This window comes from Acomys russatus, chromosome 1 (assembly GCF_903995435.1).
Source record: "Acomys russatus chromosome 1, mAcoRus1.1, whole genome shotgun sequence".
Taxonomy (NCBI): domain Eukaryota; kingdom Metazoa; phylum Chordata; class Mammalia; order Rodentia; family Muridae; genus Acomys; species Acomys russatus.
In genome coordinates, this window is record NC_067137.1 from 21,640,276 (window position 1) to 21,663,246 (window position 22,971).

The window sequence follows — 22,971 nt, forward strand, 5'->3', positions numbered from 1 at the left end:
ACTCTGTCCCTGTCATGTCACCATTCATTTTCATGTCTCTTGGCTTGTTTGCCCTTAAGCACCTGGACCCTGGACTAGGAAGTATGAAGTTTCTACCAGGCAGGTGGGAACTCAGCCCAGCCCTGGGCTCCAACTCTAGCCCAAGCCTACCCACAGAGCCTCTATATTAAAAGCTCTTCCACAAATCATCCCTGATTTGAATTAAGAGCAAGACGCCCCTTCTCTTCTCACCAAAGCAGCTGTCAGTCCCCACCCCTGCAGTGAACACCATTGGTTAGGCAAGAGCAAGCAGGTAGGAGATGGCTGGAAAACTGAGGCAAATGTGCCTTTTTTAAATTGCCACATAAATTCTCTTAATTAAAAACTAATTTAAGTGCCCTAAAATCGGACACTCATTTAAAAAAAGAAATTTGAGTTAGAGAGTTGTGTAGATTTCATAGCACAGAATCTCTAAGACACAAATGAGGTGGGGGAGTGGGCGCGCGCGTGTGTGTGTGTGTGTGTGTGTGTGTGTGTGTGTGTGTGTGTGTGTGTGTGTGTGTGCATGTTTCTAATGCAGTCAGAGAAGGAGGCATTCCGTGCGAGTGAACCCAATAAGTCACCTGCGGTGTAGAACAGCGATTCATGGAGCTTGACCTGGACCACACATGTTGCTGACGCAAATCTACATTAATGTCTGCAGCTTCCACTGAGAAGATAAATAGGCAAACAAACGTGCCATGCTGTTTCAGAAGAGATGTTCCAAGATGCAAATGACAGATGACTGGGACAGGAAATGCCAATGTGTGAGGCCAGCTTGCTGGGTGAGCAGCTTAGCAAAAGACTTCAAGGGAGAGCCACCTACAGTGGTGGGCATTGACCAGGTTGGCACTAATGCTAGGAAATCCATCTCATCAGCATGTAGCCTTCAGTGCCATTGCTTAGAACCCAATCAGGAGATTGTGGACAGAAGGAAGCTTTGAGGTAAGAGTTGAGGTCGACACTCCAGTGTGCCATAGGACAGTGGAGGCATCGAGACAACGAAATCATTCAGGATTCCACAGATACTGAGCTTCATACTCCTCCAGTCCTCCAAGGCCATGCCACTCAACTGTGTGCCCTCAGAAACATCCAGGGGTCTTTGGGAACCACCAATGCCAAGGACATCTCCTCCAGAAGTACAGATGACCTTGGCCCAGGTGACACAAGAGCACCTGCCTGCCAAGTGACTCCACTATGCATCAGGCTTTGCTTATGGCAAATGATCTATCATGAGTCATGGGACAAGATGTCACTGGGAGACCATCTGGCCAAGTTCTGGGCCCTTGTCTTTGGTTTACTAGTGGCACATCCCAGTAAGAAATTGGTCACATGTTTTAAAAGCAGCTGTTTAAAAAGCAACAAACATTTCTTAGGCTCTTAAATCCCCAGTCTTCTGATTAATCAAGTGGGAATAATAACTGTTTGACTCGGTTTTTATGGGCTTCAGACAAAGAAGGCTTAAGGAAGCCCATTGCAGGCTATTAAAAATGCTACACAAAAAGGAGTGACAGGGATTAAATACAACCAGTGACTCACATTGTTGGTCTGGGAGGAAGTGCTGTTTCAAGGACTAATAAGTAAATTTCCATAGTGAGGACCATTATTAATGAAAGGTCCCTGAGCATCATTAGCCCTCCCACAGGTGACTTGATCTCTTACTGTATGTGACTGGGGACCCTGGGGAGTTTCCGTGTTACTTGGAAATTACCAGCACCCATGGTAAACCTGCCAACATATAAGGGATGTTTCTTCATGTCCAAACCCCTCCCTTCCCTCATTGCTCCAGAGACAGGCTACAACCACGCAGACTCTCAGGGTAGCCTACTCCTCAGGGTAGAACAATGCTTGTACAACCACAGAGAAGAGAAGATGCTGTTTAGGAAGTGTGGGTCCTTGTTTAAAACCACTCACCAAGGATATTTTTCTCCTAGGAATTTATGGACCCCATAAAAAAAGAACTTGAGGAGACAGAGCAGTTGTTTTTGGTTTCACCTCATTAGTTCTGAGCTTGGGCAGGCAGTAAGGATCAGAGTACCTGGAGTCCGTCTATTTGAGTCTCTAGTAAGCACAAAGCTTGTTCGGCCCAGAAGAGACTCTACCAAGGAATCTAGACATCTCCAGGAGAGAAGAGAGATGGCAGGGGAAGCAGGGCTAAAAAAAGAGACAGCTTCTTTGACTTACTGCTGAGCCTGAAGCTAGAGAGAGGTCCCAGAAATATGAATCCGTAAATCCCCAGGCACCCAGAGAGTGGCAGCCACACTCTCCTGAGCTCCTGCATTCTTCTGTGTTTAGGCTTGTGGGTGGAGAGCAAGCATGCTGACCTTCTGCACGCTGGGCCCACTATAAGCACTGGGCACATCCATCGCTTGAATGACCTCTTAGACAGACACAGCACAAATGAGGGAGAACATGGTGTGAAAAGGCATAGATTTCAACCAATCCCTCAGCAAACCAATGACCACTCTGGAATTTTTTTCTCAATGGTAAAACCAATTTAATAATGCCTTCCTCCACTGCTATGCTGAACCGGTTCAATGCCCAGTTATTACAGGGATGGGGAGGTCTGTATTACCAGACATTGTTGCAGACCTCGTGAGACTCAGTATCTCCCTTCTAGTCAGTGGCAGTTTGCTAAAGAAGACAGACAAACAGCCAATAATACTACCAGGCAAAGCCTCAACTATGCTCCATGCCAGAAGTAATGTGCTCAAAAACCCAAGTGGAAGGAATGTTTGGAGAGAGAAAAGGGGAGTCCATGAAAATGGGTGAGGATGAAGGTCTGGTACCCAGCTGCTGAGACATTAAGGGCTAGCAGAGGATATCCCCAAGAATAGGTCAACCCCAAAACAATGAAGGGTGACCCAGAATGCCTATCAGTCCCACAGGAAATAAACTCTCTAAGCATCCGAGAGTATGTGTGTGAGGAGAAAGGAGGGAGGAGAAGAAAGTGAGATGGGAGATGGGATAAGGAAAAGGAGAAGAAAAAGTCATCAAGGAAGTAGGACAAGTTCAGATTTCACTGAAGCTTAGATGCCTGTATGTCAAAGTACACTATGAAAATATAATCTATATATGTAAATAGAGTGCACCCAAGCCCTTGTTAAATGATCTTGCACAAATCAGTATGTCCTTTTCAATGAAGGGGCAAGGCAGGTAGAGTACTTGCCTAACAAGTCTGCTACCATGAGATTTTCTTTTAATCTTTACCCAGCCCTGAAAAGAATAAAAAAGAATTTAAAAGCCTCCTTCTCAGAAAAACTCAAAGTAAACAGCTCTTAGCTTAAAATAAAAATTCTGATAGCACTCAGGGTGGACCAGTGTGTGGAAGAAAGGCATGCGTGTAAGAACACAGCTGGGAAAGAGTGTAAATTGGATTCACTTCTAGAAAGCAATTTGGCAATGTGTATCAAGAGCTTTTAAAATGTTTATACCTTTTGATTCAGTAATTCCACTTCTGGGAATCTATCCTATGAAAATAATCGGAAACGCAGGCAAAGGTTTATGCACAAAGATATCCTTCAAAGAGTTATTATAAACAGACTAGCAGCCCAATCGTTGAATAATGTTTAAATAAATGGTGGCCAGTATCACACTGAATTGTAGCTATTAAAAAGAATTCTAGGGGGAAATGTTTAAAGCCCTTGGAGAAGTTTGTGATGGCACCATCATTATTTTAAGACCTCTACACATATGAGAGGGCGGGCTGTGAGCAATTCCTAAATCACAGACAGAAGAAGTCAGAATAAAGTAGCCAGTTCATTGCTTTAAAGAGAGAGAGAGGGAGCCCCTTGGTGCTGAGATTCTGGGTGCTCTTTTTGTTTCCTTTTACCTTGCTTCCAACTTTAGACAGCAGACTTCATTTAAAATAAAGGAAAAGTGAAAGAAGCAATAAGGCATATCCAGTATGAGAAACACTCATGTGTCCTTAAAGGTGCACAGTGAGGAGCACAGCATGCATAAATAGCACAGTGGACGAAGATCTTTACAATGTCCTTTGGGTTTTGTTCTGTGGCAGGCTACAGTGAGAGCAATCTGCCATGACTAAGGATCTCCCATGATAAAGCCAAGGGAAAGTGCTTTGAAAATGAAGCCAGAGAGCACATGTGGAGAGCCTGTCTTACCATGCTCATCCTCAGTGCCCACCTTCTATGCAGCTCACAGCTAGATATCCAGAGAGCAGGGTGCTGGCTCTGGCCTCTCTTCAGCTGTACCACATCATGGCTTTGGGAGGGGTGACGGAACTTTCCTATTGAGGAACCTATTGAGGAAGCACTCCTCTCCTAATTTCTAATAAGACACTATCAACACACAAAAATAAACATGGCCCTTACATCAAATGAATAAGAGAGTTTATTCTGGAGCCAAATATAGTGACGTGGGAAATGCAGATATAGTTACCCCAAATCCCATGTCCAAGCATGAGCGTGGTTGGCTTTTTAAAATATATATAATAATAGAACAAAGAAAACCATAACTCAGGAGACTTCAAATTCATTAGTAAAAATATCAGGCAGGTGGGTTAGAACAAAATGAAGAAATCTCTCTGCTCAGCCTCGGATGTCACCTGATGACATTCTTAGACTGACTCAATGGAGACTGGGATTTGTCTGTTTATTCCAAAAGGATGCACATAATAGCCACATAGAAGTTAGGTCACACACGGGGGATAAATTATACCTGCAACATTGCAGTTCTTCAAGCCGTTGAGCTTTTAGTCAAAATGAATGTTCAACCCAGGTGCGGCTTTTCTTAAACCTGAAATTTAAGTTAAAGCATGACTGACAAATGGAAAATTGGTGTATGGACTTAAATCCAGAAAGTGAACTCAACATCTTACCTTTCCATTGACTCTCTGATGTGCTTTTGATCCTGAGTGTTTATTCTAGAGTCTTTGGAACTGGCATGGTGTGGGAAGGAGGGCCAGGCTCCAATACATGTTAGCATGCATGCTGGGCTTAGAAGCCAAGAACCATGGGAAGACACTTTACCCTGTGCTTTCCTAGGGTACAGCGAACAGTAGATCCTTCCTTCTCTGTGAACAAGAGAAAGGAAGAGATGACCAGACCAGAGAACTCCCGGGCACTCATCCCAGAAGCGATTTAAAGCACTGAGATGCCCATCTGAAGCCACAACGGGACTCAGGCTGGCCAAGACCTCAGTTGACACAGCCAGTGATTCTTGCTAGAGCTGGTTTTAGACTGTGTATTAATTTCCTGCCCCTGTTGTAATGAGCTACCAGAAGCTTAATGGCTTCAAACAATACAATTGTATTCTCTTACTGCTCTGGAGGGCCAAGGTCTGTAATCACTTTCATTGGGCATGTGCAAAATAGTCTGACATCAAGACTTCACTGGGAAGTTTCTAGAAATGTGCTCTTGGGCTTAGCTGTGTACTCTGGAGAACCAATTTTTCTGCCTCTTCTAACTTCTATGGGTCCTTTGTGGCCCTTGGGTCATAATCTTCCCTCCCACTCTGAAATTCATGCTTTTCTTGTTACGTTTCGGTGAGGGGTGGGGGAGGGGTAAGGGATCCAGAGAGAGAGAGAGACCCAGAGTTAGATTGATTTTTAGGCAAAGAGTTTATTATCTAACAAAGCAGCAGCAAGGGAGGGTAGACATTGTCCTTCTAATGTCCCTTGTGAGAGAGCAGAGAGTGGAGACAAGGTTTGCCATAGGGAAATGGGTCCAAAGTCAGTTAGCATCATCAAACTAGACTTAGCTGACTGAGGCCAGTGTGTGAAAAGCCCCAATGCTATCCCTGGATGAGGGCGTTGGGAAGAACAGTGGACTGGCTAGCACTAGTTCTGACTGTAGCCTCAGTGAATTTCCAGCTTGCTCTCTGGAAGGGCCTGTTCCCAGGAGCAAGGGAGGGAACAGGTGCCCTGCCTCTGTGATCTGAGAGCCGCCATCACAGTTCCTGTGTCTTTCCTGACTCTCTTGCTTTCCTCCAATAAGACCCCTTGGGATTCCATTGGGGCCTCCTGGATAATCCACCTAAAAGATTTAATTACTCAAGCCAAGTAGAGTTCCTCTTTACCACAGAAGGTAGCATTCATCGTCCTTTTAGGTTCTGGGTGTTAGAGACCCTTACATGTTCTAGAAATGACCATTGAGCACAGTGATCGTGACCCTCCTAGAGGCCAAGACTGGAGAGAGCTGGAGAATGACCAGCAGTTCAGGCAATTTCATGGGGCTGATAAGAACTTGCCCTGTGAGTTCTGGAGCCCAGTTGAACGGTGCCAAGGCCAAGTGCATGCTGGGAAGAAGGCTTAGCGATTGTCAGAGGTGAGGTCTGTGAGCTGGGCCTGCATGGCTAACACGTTCTGAGTACATCATCACATAATGTTAGGTTCATAAAGAGAAGCAAGAGGAGAGGAAACAATAAAAGGATCGAGTCCCATCCTGAGACTTTAAGGAACAAATTAAAGAGACCGGATTTGATTCCCTGGAAAGACATGAGGCCTATTCCCCTATGCCCAGAACTTTCAGAGCAAGTCCAGCCAGGCTAGAGGCTAGTGTGACTATGCCATGTGACCATCTGTTGTGTGGCTTTTCCTGGGGAAATGTGAATAGCTAGTCATCCCAGATAGAGCTCCGGTGACATACATAAGACACCATTGCCCTTAAGTCTGGCTTCATGGACAGATGAGTTTGTTGAGGCTATTTGCAGGAGCATGGCTGAGTTAAAGGCAAGGACATCACTAAAAATCCTGTCTCAACATGGATAGCACAGTTGCCTCAGAGATCTCCGTGTGCCAAGGTAGGCAGAAGGCTTACAGAAGCAAGGGACCTTGGTATGACATTAGTGTCTATGCCATAGGAAGCACTCCAGGGAACTAAAAAAAAAAAATCATAGAACTTGAGATATTAAAGATCATGTGTCTGGGGGGTGGGGACCACTTATGGCTCCTCAGCCAAAACTGGAGGAACTCACCTGGATGTGAGGCTCAGAGAGGCAGGGCTCCAGGGCCATCAGGAGTACAAAGATGAGAGAACAGTATGAGAAACCTGTAAAGGGACCAGTTGCCATGGCAAGGAGTAGACACCATTGCAGCCACACCTGAGGGCTCCTGCTGCTCATCTCCACTGGCACCACCAAAGCCTGCCAGCTCACACTGAGAACTAAATATCAGAAAGTGCAAGCCAGACTTGTCTTTCCCTCTACTCAACAGGGGAGATGATGCCAGGCCAGCGCACTCCTCCTCATGGCCTTGATCTTTCAGGTTTACAAGAGACTCAAGTGGCAACGGGCTGGTTAGTTACTGTGATGCATCAGTGTTAATTCAGAAACAATAACTGCTAACGGGCTCATTAGAAGACACAGCCCTCCCTTCCTTCCTGGAAGATGTGGTTCCTCTAAGGGTTTGAGAACTGGTACGCATCTTAGTAATATAATCAAAATCCATCCTTTCATAGACCAGACAATAGCCAGATAGAGAAGGGGTGTTGTTGGCCTAGCCAATCACAGAGGAGTCAGGTCCACCTCCCCCAATGATGAGTGTCGCTCTTCACAGCAGAAAGTGCCTCTACTCTATAAATCTGCTCAGTAAGTGACTCCATTGCTAGGATCTGATGTCAGAGCCTAGGGAAGTTATACCAAACAAGGTATTCCTGTTAGAAGCCCAAATTCTACCTTGAGAGCAGAGCTGTTTGGAGCAAGGCCTCCAGCAGGAGGTTCTGCTACATGAAAGTCAGATTTGAGGATCTCAAAATGCTGGGAGAATACGGGCCAGTCCTCAGCCCATCAGTGGAGTGTGAAATCCTGAGTAGACTATGAATGTGTGTGAGGAGCTCTGATGCTTCCATTGGCCTTGAGCGTGGTCAGCTGGGGATGTAGCATCTCTGTCAAGTCTTGGGATGTAAGTGGTTGGCGCAGTCTTCCCGCAAGACCAGCAGATGCCTTCAACGGCCTGAACTAACAAGGAACGTGTGTCTGTCTATGTGCCCTCTAGGAACATCCCCAGGCTCCAAGATGGCCTTACAGAGCTCCTTCACTTGTTGGAATGGGACGGTCCTCCAGCTCGGGCAAGCCTGTGATTTCCACCAGGACTGTGCCCAAGGAGAAGATGAGGGCCAGCTATGTGGTAAGTCCACGGGGGTGACTCCGACCCTGCTTATCCTATCCATTCATGCCCGTGGCCACCCCGTGCATGCAAGTCTTGGTGGCCTTCCTAACACCCAGCGACTCCTGTGACTGCTCTCCTGGCAGCACGATTCCTAAAATGTAGAGCTAAGATATGAGGTCCAGAGACAGCACAGGCCTCCATGCTCTGTGGACACAAATAAGGGGCTGCAGAGGTGGCTCGCTCAGAGGTTAAGAGCTCTTGCCTCACTTAGAAAGACTGGAGTTCAGTCCCCAACACCCACACTGGATGGCTTACAACTTCCTGTAACTCCAGGTCCGGGGGAATCTAGTGTCCTCTTCGGCTTCTTTGGGCACCTGTATGCACGTGGTACACATATGGACAAACAAGCATACACACATGCACGTTTTTCAAAAGGAAAGTAAACTGCCTTTTACGGTTTGCTGTCCGCATCCTCGGGCCCAGAGGGCATGAGCAGGATGAAGTATGACCTGGTGGTGTGACATTAAAAGTCTCTATGCCCACATTGCCCTCACTTCCCTAGCCCTTCCTCCCAATCTTCTGTGCACGCCAACTGCAGCCATATCAAACCACTTTGAGTCTCTGTGGTACCTCCATGGCTTTGCTTGAGTGGTCTCCCCTGCCTAGCACACGCGTCTTTTCTTGAGTCCCAGCGACTCCTTGAAGACTCTCCCCAGTGGTCCATCCTTCCAGGAACCCTCCTCTCGCCATGGCCACTGAGCACAATTTGGTTCTTTGTCTCCTGCAGGCTCCTCCTACTCAACTGAGTGTGTCTGCTCATTATCATTTTGAAATCCTGTTATCAGTGGCTTTTTGTGATACAGACCACATACCATGTAACTCACTCATATAAAGTGTACAGTTCACTTCTTTCATATAGTTATGGGGTTGTGCAACCATTACAATGGTTTAACTTTAGACCATTTTACCACCCCATAAAAGAAAGGACTTGCAATCTCCGCATTTTCCTCCCACCTTTCTGCCACCATCCCTAACCATTAATCATTCCATTTGTACAGATGCACCTCCTTGTGCCTTGCATATCAGCTAAATCACATAATATGTGGGGTTTTTTATTAATTTCTTCAATTAGCTTAGTATTTTTGAGGTTCATGCACAGCATGGTACATACCAACCCTGTATTCTTTTTTATTGCAGAACGTTGTTTCATTCTATCAATATGCTACAATTTTCCCATTTATTCACTAATTCAAGGCCATTTGGGTTGCTTCCAGTTTGGTCCTATTGTAAATAATACTGCTATGAATATTCACATATCAGTTTATGCACAGATAAGAGTTCAATTCTCTCTGTATACACCTAGGATAAAATTCTTGGTTCATACATTTACTCTACATGTAATATATTAAGCAAGTGTCAAAATGTCTTTGAAAGTAGCTACACCATTTTGAAAGCCCAGCAGTGACATATAAACATATCTCTTTGCTAACATTTGATATTATCTGCCTTTTACTTTAGCCATCCTAGCAGATATGTGTCACTTATGTGTTATGGAGGTAGGCTCCTGGCCTCACTTCCTCTCTGTGGGAGGATGGGTCTAGTATTCTTTGCAGTGCCAGTATCTCTCTTGACTCCGGGCATGGGATGAGTGCTCACCGACTAGTGACTGATATGAGTGGGTAAGTTGGAAAACTTGAGCACCATGAAGAAAAACAGACTGTTGTGGCCACACTGATCCTTAGGCAGGGCACTGCAGACTCCCCACCCGTGACTGATCCACTTGCACAGTATGCTCTCAGCAGCCGAGCTCTAGGTTTTTGCCAAGGAAACCACAAACACGGAGCACCTGTAGTGAGCTAGAAAACGTGCCAGGTCCTAGGGCACCGGCAAATTACGAGGACTCAATCTGCAGTAGGACAAAAGCTCAAGGCAGAGAGTGGACCCTCGAAAGCTGGGAAACTGGGATGTGGCGGGGCCCAGACCAAGGGCTCAGACACAGGCCACAGATACCACTGACATCTGGGGAATTTGGGCAAATAACTTTAAAAACTGAACAGTGTCCCGCCCCGCCCCCAAGTCATCTGGAGCACATGGAAATTAAAAGGGGTTTATTCATTCACTGAAGCAAACCAATAGACATCGATTTTTTATTTTTTTAATCTTATTTTTATACAAAGACTTGAAGTGAGGTGTCCAAAGGATAATGGAGTTGTGATAGGTTTTGATTGTTTGTAACAGGGTTTTTGATATCCTAGGCTGGTGTTCAACTTGCTTTGTAGCCAAGGCCCAGGGCTTTTGATATCCTAGGCTGGTGTTCAACTTGCTTTGTAGCCAAGGCCCAGGGCTTTTGATATCCTAGGCTGGTGTTCAACTTGCTTTGTAGTCAAGGCCCAAACTTCTATGCTCGGTTCTTTGGAGGCTCAGGACTTTACGCTAAACAAGCACTCCACCAAGTGAGCTATATTACCAGCCCCTGTGGTATGTTTTCATATAAAACTTCATGAAGAACTGTATAGGAAACTAACCTCGCTAGCTTCGCAGGTAGATCACAACCCCACTTTCCTTGGCCCACATTCTTTGTTCCCCGTTTTCCCTCAGCATCCTCACAGCAAAATGTAGCCCAGCCTGCCCACAGTGCCCTGGGCAGCAGTCTATATGTATACGCCTAGCTATTTGTGCCTGCGGCATATCCGACAGTGCTTCTACGCTCTGTAATTTTGCAAACGCCTTTTAAAGTTTTCTGATGCTTACTTCCCAGCCTGGGACGTAGGTTAGGCAGGGCCATGCCCCGATTTACAATTGGGAAAATGAAGGCAGGGAGAAGGTAATTGATTTGTTCAGGGTCACACAGCATGTCGGGAACAGAGCTACGATTAGAGCTCCCGAGACCTCTGGATCCAACCCCGTTACTGTGGCTTGGGGGCAACTCCCACGTCTCCTCAGCTTGTCATCACGGATTTCCAGAAACAGCTCTCAGGCTCAGGACAGTCAGGCTTGGGCACCAAGGTCAGGAACATGAAGCCCAGTGGCCTTTTCAGCCATGTTTGAAAAAGCTGCTCTGCCCAGCCGTCAGAGGGACAGCTCTACCCTGGAGAACACTCATGTGTGCTGCAGGAACCAGAAGCCGGTTGCTGGGAAAAAAGGCTTAGCTCAAAAAAAAGAGAACTGGTGCAGTCTCCCCACCAGCTCTTGGCAAAGGTCTGAGCACCTGTCTTCCTCTTGCTTATGGCCCTATCCTTTCTGGCATCTCTGCTGTTTTCCCTGTAACACCAACTGATACTGGAAGGCATCACCCTGACGGTAACAGCGGTCAACATCTGCTCCGTGCGGTGCCAGGTACCAGGTACTCTCTCCCAAGATGAACCTATTTCATGGTCACGGAGAGCAGGGAGCTGAAACAGTCATCAGAGACTGCGCAGTGGTTCAGCTTCAGTCAGACTTCAGAGCCCACCTCTTGTTCTGGAACACAGCAGGCCACACCCACCTGCTGGGTGAGTTTCAGCGTCCAGCATACGCTGTGCTGAGCACAAAACCTCGCTGTACTCTCTGAACAAAGGAGGCTGAGAGGTCCAGGGTACTACCATCACTTTCTGTGATGTGAGAGGGTTCTCAGTTTTCTTCTCTGTGACGTAATTCCTGTCCACATGCCTGCTTTTCAGATTAAAAACATCACCAAATCCAAGGAAGGCCTCTCAGTTGTGTAGCCCGCCCCGCAGAGAATGTCTGCTAATGCCCCAGCCGCTATGATGTGTGGCTCCCGTGAAAGGGGCCACGAGTCTCTGCTTTATTCCCAAACTCACTTAGCTGTGCAGGTAGATTACTTCCCCTCCCCCTCCAGGGACCCAACAATCCCATCTGTTTTGTGGGTATGTGCTTCCCTTGCAGGCAAAACCAAGTTTGTTTGGTTTTTTTTTTTTTTTAAAGTTTATTTCTTTATTATAAAGTAAAACATTTTGGTTGTAAAATACTTGGAAGATCCAGAAAAATGCACAAGAGAAAAACTATTGCCCACAATCCTCCTTTTCAGACATTCAGAGATAACCATAATATTTTGATGTATTTCTTCTAGCATTTTCCCCCATGACTCCATAGTTTCAAGGAAATGTATAACACATATTTATCAAAAATGTTAACAGAGTTGTCACGAGGGAAGGGAAAGAAGAAGTGTCATTTGGCTTGCCATTTACACTTGGCAGCTTCCACAGCTGTGGCCGGGGTCGCGTCCCTGTGACTCTGCCCATTTGTCTCCCTTAGAGTGGAATCAGGTGTCATAATTGCCAAATGTGGTGGAATTGACCCCCCCCCCCCCCGCCAAGCACAACTCTATTTGCCACCCAGCCCATGAGAAGCCTGGCCACAGCCCAAGAAGGGGGGCAGGGGTGGGGAGGGACAACTCTGTGAGAGAGACACTTCTCCAGGGAATCCTTGGAGAGCTAGCTAAAAGACAGATTCTAACCAGCAGGCTGGGTGGAGCCCTGAGAGGCCATGCTTCTGACTCCACAGGCCACAGAGAGGACCTGGTCCCTGGAGACTCTGTTAACAGTTAAATCTGTTGCCTTTCCTTCCTTTGGCAACTAGATATTAAAGACCTGCAGTGGGCCATGTACACAGCAGGTGCCTGGGCTGAGGGACAAGAGGTGACAATCAAAGACTGAGGCAATGCTGATAGACTCAGCCTGATGGGCCAGCCTTACACTGAGCACCTAGCTCCAGCAATGATTTCCTGGCCCCACCCTAACCCACCAGGGGTCTTTGTTTTTGACACACACCCACTCCAGCTCCCCCCAGAGTGCCTTTCTCTCAGAGCACACTGCCCTGATGTGCTTTAAAAAGATGGAATCCTCTCTGCCCCCTTCTTCCCTTCAAAGCTTAACTGTCACATAAACCTGCCAGTGACCTGCCTAGAGCTGCCTTGCGTGCCTCCTCTCCCTTTATTCGGACAAAAGTAAATAGAACTCCCCCATCCCCCACCCCTGCAAGCAGTTCTAGGAGGCCTGTCCTGGAAGATAAGGAGGGCTTGTCGCTACCCCTTATCCCCGAGGTTACCCCTAGCTGCTTCAGTCCCCTCCCTCGGCGACTTCCCCTGGTGTGGGTGTCAATGGCAATGCGAAATGCCACTGCCACTCTGTTTATAAGTTCTGTGCAACTTTGCTTATAGTGGTTAGCCCCCTCATCCTTTCTATCTTACCCTAAAACCAACCCAATGAAGAGAAACTAATGTCGTCGTCCTCTCCCCACCCCCCTCCCCAAACCACTTTACAGAACGGAAGCCAGAGGGGTCTAAGAAAGGAAGTGACTCACCTAAGGAAACCCAACGGAAAGGAAAGGCTGGGTCTAGAGCTCCTAGCTTTGCTTACCTATGCTATGGTGGTGCCAGTACCTGAAAGGGTTGGGGGCGGAGTTTTCTAAGCTCTTGCTCTGACTCCTCCCACCAGCCTACTCCCTCCCTGTGATCCTTGGCTGTTAAAGCACGACTTTCCTAGAAGGTCACTTCTAGATGCCAGTTGGTTTCTGTGCAAGAAGTGGATATGGGATCCCTTGAGGGTGGGAGTAAAAAATAAAACAGAAAGATCTCCTTAGCTTTTGGATTTTTAATCAGAAGAACACGCAGGGCTTGGGGGGAAATGATTTCTTCAGGGGGGTATAAACGGGAAGAGATGCTTAAAGTCAGTGACAGCCTGTTTTAATTTATAATTCTGCCTCTGTGTGAAATGCACAGAGAATCGGGGGGAAATGAGTAATAATTCACTACGGCGCTGTCACAGCCAGGAAGCAGGAGAGCCCTCACCCACCCACCGCTGCCAAGAAGCCTCAGACAGAGGAAGGACGTGCAGAGCAGTGGGTCTCTTAGAGAGCATCTCTCCCAAGTGGAGATAGGAGCCCGCTGTTTCCTCATAGCTAGGCCCAGAGCCGCAGGCTGCTGTCAAAAGTGCCTCACCTAAAACAGCCCACCTGCTTCCCTGCTTGAGAACCAGCTAGAGCCCGTTCTCAAAGGAAACTGAAGGAAGTGAGTTCTCTTTGCTCCTTTTTCTGGGGAACCCTAGGATATGTAGGGCATAGAAAGCTGATATAAAGGAAAAAATCTTGAACCCCCTTGCTGCTGAGGAATCTGTGCCCCCTTGCTGCTGAACCTTAAGATGCTATAAAGGTCACTGTAACCAAGGTGGCTTAAGCAGGGTTACGCGGGTGATTTACAGGAATGAAATGTCCCATCCCCGGAGGTTGCCTCTTAAGCCAGCATCTACAGCTCTTGTCCAGTGAGCACTGAGGTGGACAAGGCCTCAGCCCCACAGGAACCCAGGAGGCCTGAGGGTCACTGGAAAACACGTGCTACCTAGTCACAACAGCAACGGGAGACTGAAGGTTAAAAGGAGGGCTTTTCAGAGACTGGAGCCATGTAAGACACGCCCCACCTCTGCTCACCCAACAAACTGCTCAGGACTCAGCACATGGGTTAACTTCACTGCAAGCAAAATGGGGCCAGAAGAAATGTGTGAACGATATATGTCTGTGCAAGACAGGGGTGATTTGAGTTGGCACTTCCACCGCCACCACCACACTCTTGGCATTGTGTCAACATTACAGTTGTAAGCCATCTACCTATACATTGCCCTCGCTTGGACCAAGTTCTTAGTAGGCCAGCATTAAGAGTACAGAATTGAGAAGCAGACAATCTGGGCTCTAGTCCCAGTGGGATGACTGTTGGCTATTTGCATTTGTTTACCATTTCTGAGCCTCTCCTTTGTCATATACAAGACTGAGCTGTGAAGTTATTAGCACCATTTCACTTTAAATAAAGGATCAGAGAATCACTAACCAACACACACACACACACACACACACACACACACACACACACACAGTGCTGCCATGGAGGAGGCCTCTTCTCACTGGGTGGCCACCACTGACGAGGATAACTTGGTTATCCCTGGCTAAGCTGGCTTGGTATTGACCCTGTTTGCCATTGGTGTACTGGTGATAATGGTGCCCTGTGATCTCTTCACAGGTAAACTTCCTGCTGGTTTTTATTGTAACTTCGAAGATGGCTTCTGTGGCTGGACCCAAGGTTTACTCTCACCCCATGTGCCCCGGTGGCAAGTGAAGATCCTAAAGGATGCTCGTTCCCATGACCACCAAGGTACTACTCTCTTCCCTTCTTCCTGATGCCCACCCTAGTGTCCATGTGGACAGGTAAGAGATGTAGGACCCCAACCCAGCATACTGTGGCATCTCCTTCCATGCAGTATTCTGCTCAAGGCTTAGCTGGGGTGCTCACACCCAGTCTCCTCTTCATCCCTTCTTAAGCTCTAGAATTACTGAACATGTCCAAGCTCAATGGCACATTTTGTTATTTAGATATGGAGCTTTGGTGAGAGATCAGCTGAAAACCAGCAGAATAATCCTAATAAAACCACCCTTTTATTCTAAGTTGAAGTCCTACCAAGAGTCAGCCACATAATTCACTGGGAAATAGAGAAAGCCATAGCCCCTTTTATTCCTGGAGAGACTGGGGCATAGGGAGGCCTTGAGTCATTTGCCTGGGCTGTGCCCTGGGAACCTCGCTCAATATCTGGTTTATTTCTCATGGCCCAGGCTCCTTAGCAGTCTCCACTCCTACTCACTGCAGCTGGCAACAACTGTCTTCCATTCCTTAACGTCTCTCTCACCACTTTCCCTGCTCAGTGCCAGAAAGACATGGCCATGTTTATCCAAGATGGCTGACACCAACTCTCAGAGATACCAGCTAGCGGTGTTGGAACCAGAGAGGGTCAGCAAGGCCAGCATAGTCTGCAAAGACAGGCTGGAGAAAGCTTGGGTCTCACCCAGTCATGATTCCATCTTGATCTGTCCCCAGTAACTATGTAGAGATGAACTCAGGCATCTATCCCTAGGAAGAATGGGCCTGGAGAAGGGCTCCGTCTCCACCCCTCTTCTGCATTTGTCCTCTCTAGTGGAAGTCAAGACACCCTCAGCAAAACCCCTCTTTCCAAGCAAACATTGCATTATCCTGTGGGTTATTTTAAGAGGTACCAGTAACGAGGAGTGATAAGATGCTGTCCAGATCCACTGTGATGGAACCCAGAGCCCACATGGCTCTGTTTTCAATCTTAAGACCTGGCTACAGCCGAGAGGATTGGCTTTGGGCCAGGATATACTCACAGTGGCCCTATCACATTAAGGCTGAATTCCCGCCCCCAGAGCGGAGTTCTGCAGAGGCCCCTTCCAGATAGGAAGGACCCAGGAGCTCCTGATTTTTCGCCTATTCTCCTTACTTCACAGATTAGCTGCCTATGTGCAGAAGGGTCCAATAAGAGCAGGCGGGGGCCCACTGCCTGACAAATCCCTCATATCTGCTCCCACTTTGATAGCTCTCCCTGTAGCATGATAGAAAATAATTACCCAGTCATGGTGGGTGCTTCAGTGGCATGGCTCTTACCACCTCTCCAGCAGTGAACCTCATTGTGCTAATAGTTCTAAATCTCAACCCACTGGTCTTGGCCCTAGGAAATATCTACCTTTCCATAAATTCTATTTGTGGGCCATTAACTATTTTCTATAGTTACTAAGCTCCCACCCGACCCCACCTGTCTGATCCGTCTTTGTCCATCTGTCCAACCCAACTCCTTGGTCTTGAGCTTTCTGCTGTCTTGAACCTGTCCTGATAATGCTGCTATGGACCCACTCATGTTCAGTATGTAGTAGCAATTCGACATCAAACTTTACTGAGAGATGGGGGAAGGTAAAAATGAAGGACTAGAGTCCTGTTTGGAGCTTCGTGGACCCCTAAAACGATGAGAGCTCCCATCTCCATAGCACTGACCATCTTCAAAATGCTCTGTGGTTCCTAGAGGGTTAAAGAGTTTTCTTCCTTCCACCAAGATGATTGGCAGATCATCATCTCCAAGATTTTTAGGCCAAGTAACAGGGAAAGAAGACAAGAAATGAGTCTGTCTGGGAAAGGCATGGGCCACAGGATGACCTGGGCTCTGGAGCAGGGTAAAGAGAGTGACAACCCCTGAGTCCACCCTGTTCAGGCTGCTCCTGTGTTGAAGCTCATGACCTTCAGAATTTAGAAATGGGTTAGCCAGAAGTATGGTGCTGGGACCTCCTAGGCAGTTTGGAATGAAAGATTTAACATGGTTTGTCGACAACCACGAGTGGGCTTCCTTGTCCACTGTAGAAAAGAAAGCAGCATCCTCAGAGATGTTCTTGGGCTAAGTCAGAACTCTGCATAGTCCACTAACTGCTCCCCTCGGTGCCCTGTGATAATGTATTTGTGGCTCTTTCCCTCCCTCCCCAGGCCACGCCTTGTCACTCAGCACCACGGATGTCTCCACTTCTGAAAGTGCAACAGTGACCAGTGCCACATTCCCTGCACCAATGAAGAACTCTCCTTGTGAGGCAAGTGTTCAGACTCCTCTAGGTGTTCCTGACTTCCTCTCCCACCCCTGGGTCACTTCCAGATGAATCAAAACAGATTAATAAAGGAGCCTGGATAGCTGGACTGATTGTGCTCCTCGGGAAAGACAGGAGAACTGCCTTTGCCATGTTTTATGCACATTACATCCATCCACATGGCAAAGCTTCACTGGCAGAGGGGCTTACTGTAAAGATCCATACTCAGCTACGCCAAACATTTGGTGTAGGACCTTAATTAAAGAAAACCCAGAAAAAATACTTCTTATAATAGGCATAATAGAGAAGAGTAATAGAATTTGCAAGTCTTTCTTTAAAATCATTTTTTCAAAATATCAATCTCTTATAATACATTTTGAACACTGAAAAGCATCAAAAATCTATTTACATGATTTTACTAAGACATCAGTAACATTTAGTAAGGTACCCACGTGACTCCTAAAGCTGTTGTCTCTTGAGTGTGAGGACTTGAGGCCTGGTGACATGTTTTTTAAGTATGGATCATATTCTCCAGAAGTCAAGAAATTCATGTAGGACTCCCCCATACATACAATAACACAGTATACTCTTGGTCAGTGCCCTGAATCTGATACAGGTTCCACCCAGACTGACTGTACCATTTGTCAGGGTAGCTGTTAACAGACCTCTTAGGGTATCAGTTTCCTTACCTGGAAAGTGGAGATACTATTATATGTATCTAGCCTACTCCACAAAGATAAGGACTGGTTAATGCATGTAAAAGGCTTAAGACACCAGGGGGAGCATAGTGGATGCTACAGAAATAGTGCTATAGCATGACTGGAAACCTGTGTAAACACAAGGAACATGGGCTAAGAAGAGGGTTTCTGCCAGGCATCAGACACAGAAGACACACCACACCTAGGGAAGTTTACACACCCCATGATTCCTACACATTTTTTGCATACAACAGAAGGCCAGCTCAGGGCTTAGATTCTGCCAGTTCTCTATTTGTGCAACCCACAGAAGAAACTCCTGTCTGATTTAGTTTTAGCTATGCACCCTCTAAGGTAATTTGTTTCCTCTCAAGTTGTAGACATTCTAAAACTGTCCAGGTTTGCACCTTCTCCTTCAGCTGGTAGAAATCCCAGGAAGGAAAGCTTTTTGCAGAAGTACACAAGACTCCCCTTGCTAAGGGGCCAAACTCTAACCCTCTACAATTCTCTTGAAAACAAAAACAAAAACAAAAACAAAAAAAAACTCAAGCGTAAAGCCAGGAATAGAAGAGACATACAAATGATTTTTTTTCAATCAAATGAATGGTTAGATTAAAGCAGAGACCCCGCCTTGGTAAGCAAACAAGTGTGTTTGTAGCTACCTGACTTTACAAATGTGCATTTGACCTATCTTTCTTACCCTCTCTATTTCTCTCATCTTATCAAGCTTTGTGTAGCTCTGAGATACCTTAACTTCTCTTGGAAGAAATCTGGGCAGAAATAAATAGATTCATTAAAATAAATTGTATTTGAGAAGCCACAGTATCTGGTGCAGATGGTGGAATTACAGTCATTGGTGAGATGCCTCAGAGCAGGTTCGTAGACGAGAAGGCTTCTTGCAAGGAAACCTAAGTGAGGACAGATGGTTGGCCCACCTGAGAGGGCAGGAGGCTCCTTAGGAGCATTTGGTCTTTAAATTTATTCTTTGCTGGGTTTAATATGAGCCTAATTTCAGAGGAAGAAATGTCAAAGCAAAGCGGTATTTTCCTAATACTCTGTCGCTCCTATGATAACCTTTGAGTTGATCAATAGCAGAGACAGGTGTTTTCCTTGACTTTCTTTTTCCTCCAGTTGGATTTGCTCTAGGCTGTTTCTGTTATTTCCTGCCCTTTTCCAGAGCTTGCCTGAGCAGGCACCATGGAAGGGAAGGAGTGGGTCCCCCCGCCATAGCCACATCATTTATGTTTGTATGTGTTTATACTACCGTGACTTTCACAATCAGCCTTTCAGACTATTGATCATCTAAAGTTGGTAGGCTCTCGATGCTAAGAGCGATGTGCTGTGGTTGTTGTTGGGGGAAGGGGTAAGTACATAACCAAAATAGAAATGCTTATGTCCAGGTTTATAACCTCTGCCACTCACTGCTCCCAAATCCTCCGTGCAGGTGGTAGGAAGCGGAGCTACAACAGCAGGGGTACCAGTGACTGTTACATTGCTGTGCAAGGCCCTTGAGGTTGACTTGGGTCTTTGAACCTCACAATTTTTAAAAAGGCTTCCCTAGATTAAGATGGTTCCATGTACTAGATATAGGTACACGCTGGGGGATGTCCCCAATGAGTGACAGACCCATAGGGAGGGATACCCTGGTTGACCTGGACTTTAGGACTTAGGCCTAGCATAGAATACTTTCTCTACAGGCAGACCAGTCCTGGTCTGTCCAAGTTAATGCATGCAGAATGCCTCAAAATGGGGGCTCAAAACACCCTCAGTCATCCATGCATCCCCACGGGGAACTGAGGTCTTCTTTGGTGAATTTTCTTCCAAATATAGGAATGAGCTAGCTACTGAGTCTACGCCTCTCCACCTGTAGTCACTTGGAAAATGGACAAATGGGGTTTCTTGGGCTCCACTTTTGACTTCCTGGAGGATGTCACTGAGGCTGGGTCTCTGCATCTTCACTCTCTATTCTTGAGGATTCTGAAATTTATGGGCTGTGAGCAAAATCCATACTGAGTACATGCAGAGCTTCCCCAATACCTGCCTCCCCAAGCAGCATAATGCATCTTGCCATTTAGAAGTATGAGTCAGAAAGGAAGTCAGAAATGATGGTGCAGAAGCAGAGGTTATAGAGAGAGAGGGTCTGGAAGAGCATGCAGAACCAGATCAAATGCCCACCAACAATGAAGACAAAAGCCAGCAGGGGCCTAGTGCCAACCCTACTCCTACAGTCTCCCAGAAGCCTTCATGTCCTCCCTCCAGCTACCTGCAGCCACTCCTGCCCAACCACTCCAGCAGGCCTCACCTCCTCCTGCCCTTTGCACAGTCGCACATAAAGCAGGAATATTTAAAGACCCCTGCCTAGCCCAGCCACAGGCAGAGAGAACACCGTGACTTTTTTCAGTTCCCCTTCCCTGCCACAAGCTATTTTCTGCAGGAAACTAGGGAGCCACTTACAATATATTCTGATTTTTAATTTTATTTTTATTTTTATTTCACTGAGCTCCTGTTCAAATAATTAAAGTTGCCACGGGGGAGGGAAGCCTTGCCGTGGCTTTCATGTGCTCGCACACTGTCAGGCCTGCTCCAGTCGGACTTGGCTTTGAGACACTCTGATGTATCAAGCATTGCAGCTGCTGCTGATACAGAGGAGGGCAGGAGAGGGGTAGTGGCTGTCTCACCCCTCCCCCTGCCTTTCACACATTCTGGAAGCCTGACAGTCTCAACAAGCCCTATGAGGTTTGAGATTCTGTTTTATTTGAATAGCCTGCCAGTGACTAGAATATTTTAAGTCATGTACTCAGGCCAGAGGAAAGCCTAGGGCGGGGAGGAATAGGCTTCGCTCCTTTCTTTCCACCCTACAACATGGGAGTGTTTTTGTTTTTGTTTTGTTTTGTTTTTTAATTTTATGTTTCTGGACTGCAGGAATAGGAAGGACCCAGGAGGGTGGATATGGTGCACCAATTTATTTTGTGATGGTTGGTTCCCAACTGCTGGTTTTCTGTCCTTGTGTCCATGTGCACTTGAGCATGTGTGTATACCCACATACATGCAAACATGCGCGCGCGCACGCGCGCATGCGCACACACACACACACACACACACACACACACACACACACACACACACACACTGATATCCTGGAATACATCTAGACCTTTCCACCCTGAGGTCAGCCCAAGGGTAGGAAAAAATAATAACTTTAATTCACTGTTGGGGCAGCTGAGCTTTGACAGGTTAGCCGTGAGGGTCTGCCATGTCTGTGTGGGCTCTCTGGCCTAAAGGGAAAGAGACCCACACTCCGTGTCATTAAGACCAACAATTGTCAATACCTGGAGAGATGTGGAAGAGAAGACTGGCACGGGGAATGGCCTTCTGCCCACGTGCCCCTGAGAATGATACCCTCTAATGACAGTCCCAGAGAAGTCATGGCACTCTCCCATCAATTGCCTGTTGGTGTAAATTTTTAAAGACTTTCCTGGTGGCCAAGCATGGAATGACAGCTCTTCTCTTGCCAGCCTCTTGGTATGAGAATCAGCAGTGTTGACTGAACTTGCCCAAAACTGCCCCCACATCCTCTGCAGACAGGCAAGGAAACACAGAACACTGGAGTTTCTCATTTCTCAAACTGAATCACAAAGTCTCCTATGGAAAAACAAGAGAAAAAAAAAAAGGACAGCAAGAACAAAAGAGGCTTGAGATGGAGAGAGAAATACCACAGCGGGGGAGGGGGGAGAGGGGGCTCTGCCTAATCAGCCCAGCCCATAGTAGACAGAGGAGGGCAGGGCAGTGCACAGGAAGAACTGAGAGCTGATAAAGCCCGCTACAGAAGGTGTATCCCATACACAACCATATCAAGGTCTCCTCCACCCACGTTCTAGGTTAGAGTACATACTGGGTTGCCCCGGAGAAAAAAATGCCTATCTTGGCAAGGCAGGAAAGAAATGTACCTCAGCCCCAAAGCAAGTCAAGACCAAAGCCAGACCTCTTGGCTCTGAGCATCCATGCTCTTTTCTCACACTGCCCGCTGCCGCCCTATGTGACAGATGACCCCCCCCCCGCCCCCCTCCCCTTCCACTCCAGCTTTGCTCAGAGCAGCTGTTCGCAACCTGTGGGTCACGACCCCCTTGACAACCGTCCATCTCCAAAGACGTATTTACATTACAATTCACAAGAGTAGCAAAGTTACAGTTATAAAGTCACACCGACAAAAATAATTTCATAGTTGGGGGATCACCACAACACGAGGGACTGGATTAAAGGGTTGTAGCATCAGGAAGATTGAGAACCACTGGATTACAGGCAACTGTTATGAGCCACCATGTCCCTGGCACCACATTTACTTATTCGGAGTTCCGGCACCTACCAGACAGGGCTTCCTACTTCTGGACGCAGAAAGAATGTCACTCGATTTGTAACCAAGGCATTACTGCTCTCTTGTGAGAATCATGTGCTGTCTGTTCCTTACATGTGCCCTGGTCTTAGCCACACGTGTCTAACCAGTGTCCGCTGCAGAGAAAGAGAATAGCTGTTGCACCACCACCTGGGCTTGATCCTGGGTGAGGTGGTCATTTACGGAGTCAGGACACCTTCATCAAAGAAAGCTCTGCCCTTCCTCCTCCCCTGCTCAGCCTTTCTCCCCTGTGATGTATTTCAGCTGACCAGTGAGAGTCCAAGCCAGTCCTTAGCGGGGGCAGCCCAAGCCCAGCCTCTGTCCTAGTGCAGCCAAGCATTGCTTTACAGTCCAGGGAGAACTCCCCTTACTAAGCAGCTAGGGACTAGCACTGTCTAGAAGGG

At 47.0% G+C, this 22,971-nt stretch overlaps 1 protein-coding gene across 1 annotated transcript in view; it reads left to right on the top strand.

Moving 5' to 3' along the window:
• Alk (ALK receptor tyrosine kinase) overlaps nt 1-22,971 on the top strand; it is a 713,415-nt gene that overhangs the window by 581,711 nt on the left and 108,733 nt on the right. Inside the window, exons 6-8 of the mRNA XM_051169801.1 lie at nt 7,973-8,104; nt 15,093-15,224; nt 17,388-17,488. Coding sequence (XP_051025758.1) covers nt 7,973-8,104; nt 15,093-15,224; nt 17,388-17,488 — 365 coding nt within the window. The remainder of the gene's footprint in view (nt 1-7,972; nt 8,105-15,092; nt 15,225-17,387; nt 17,489-22,971) is intronic.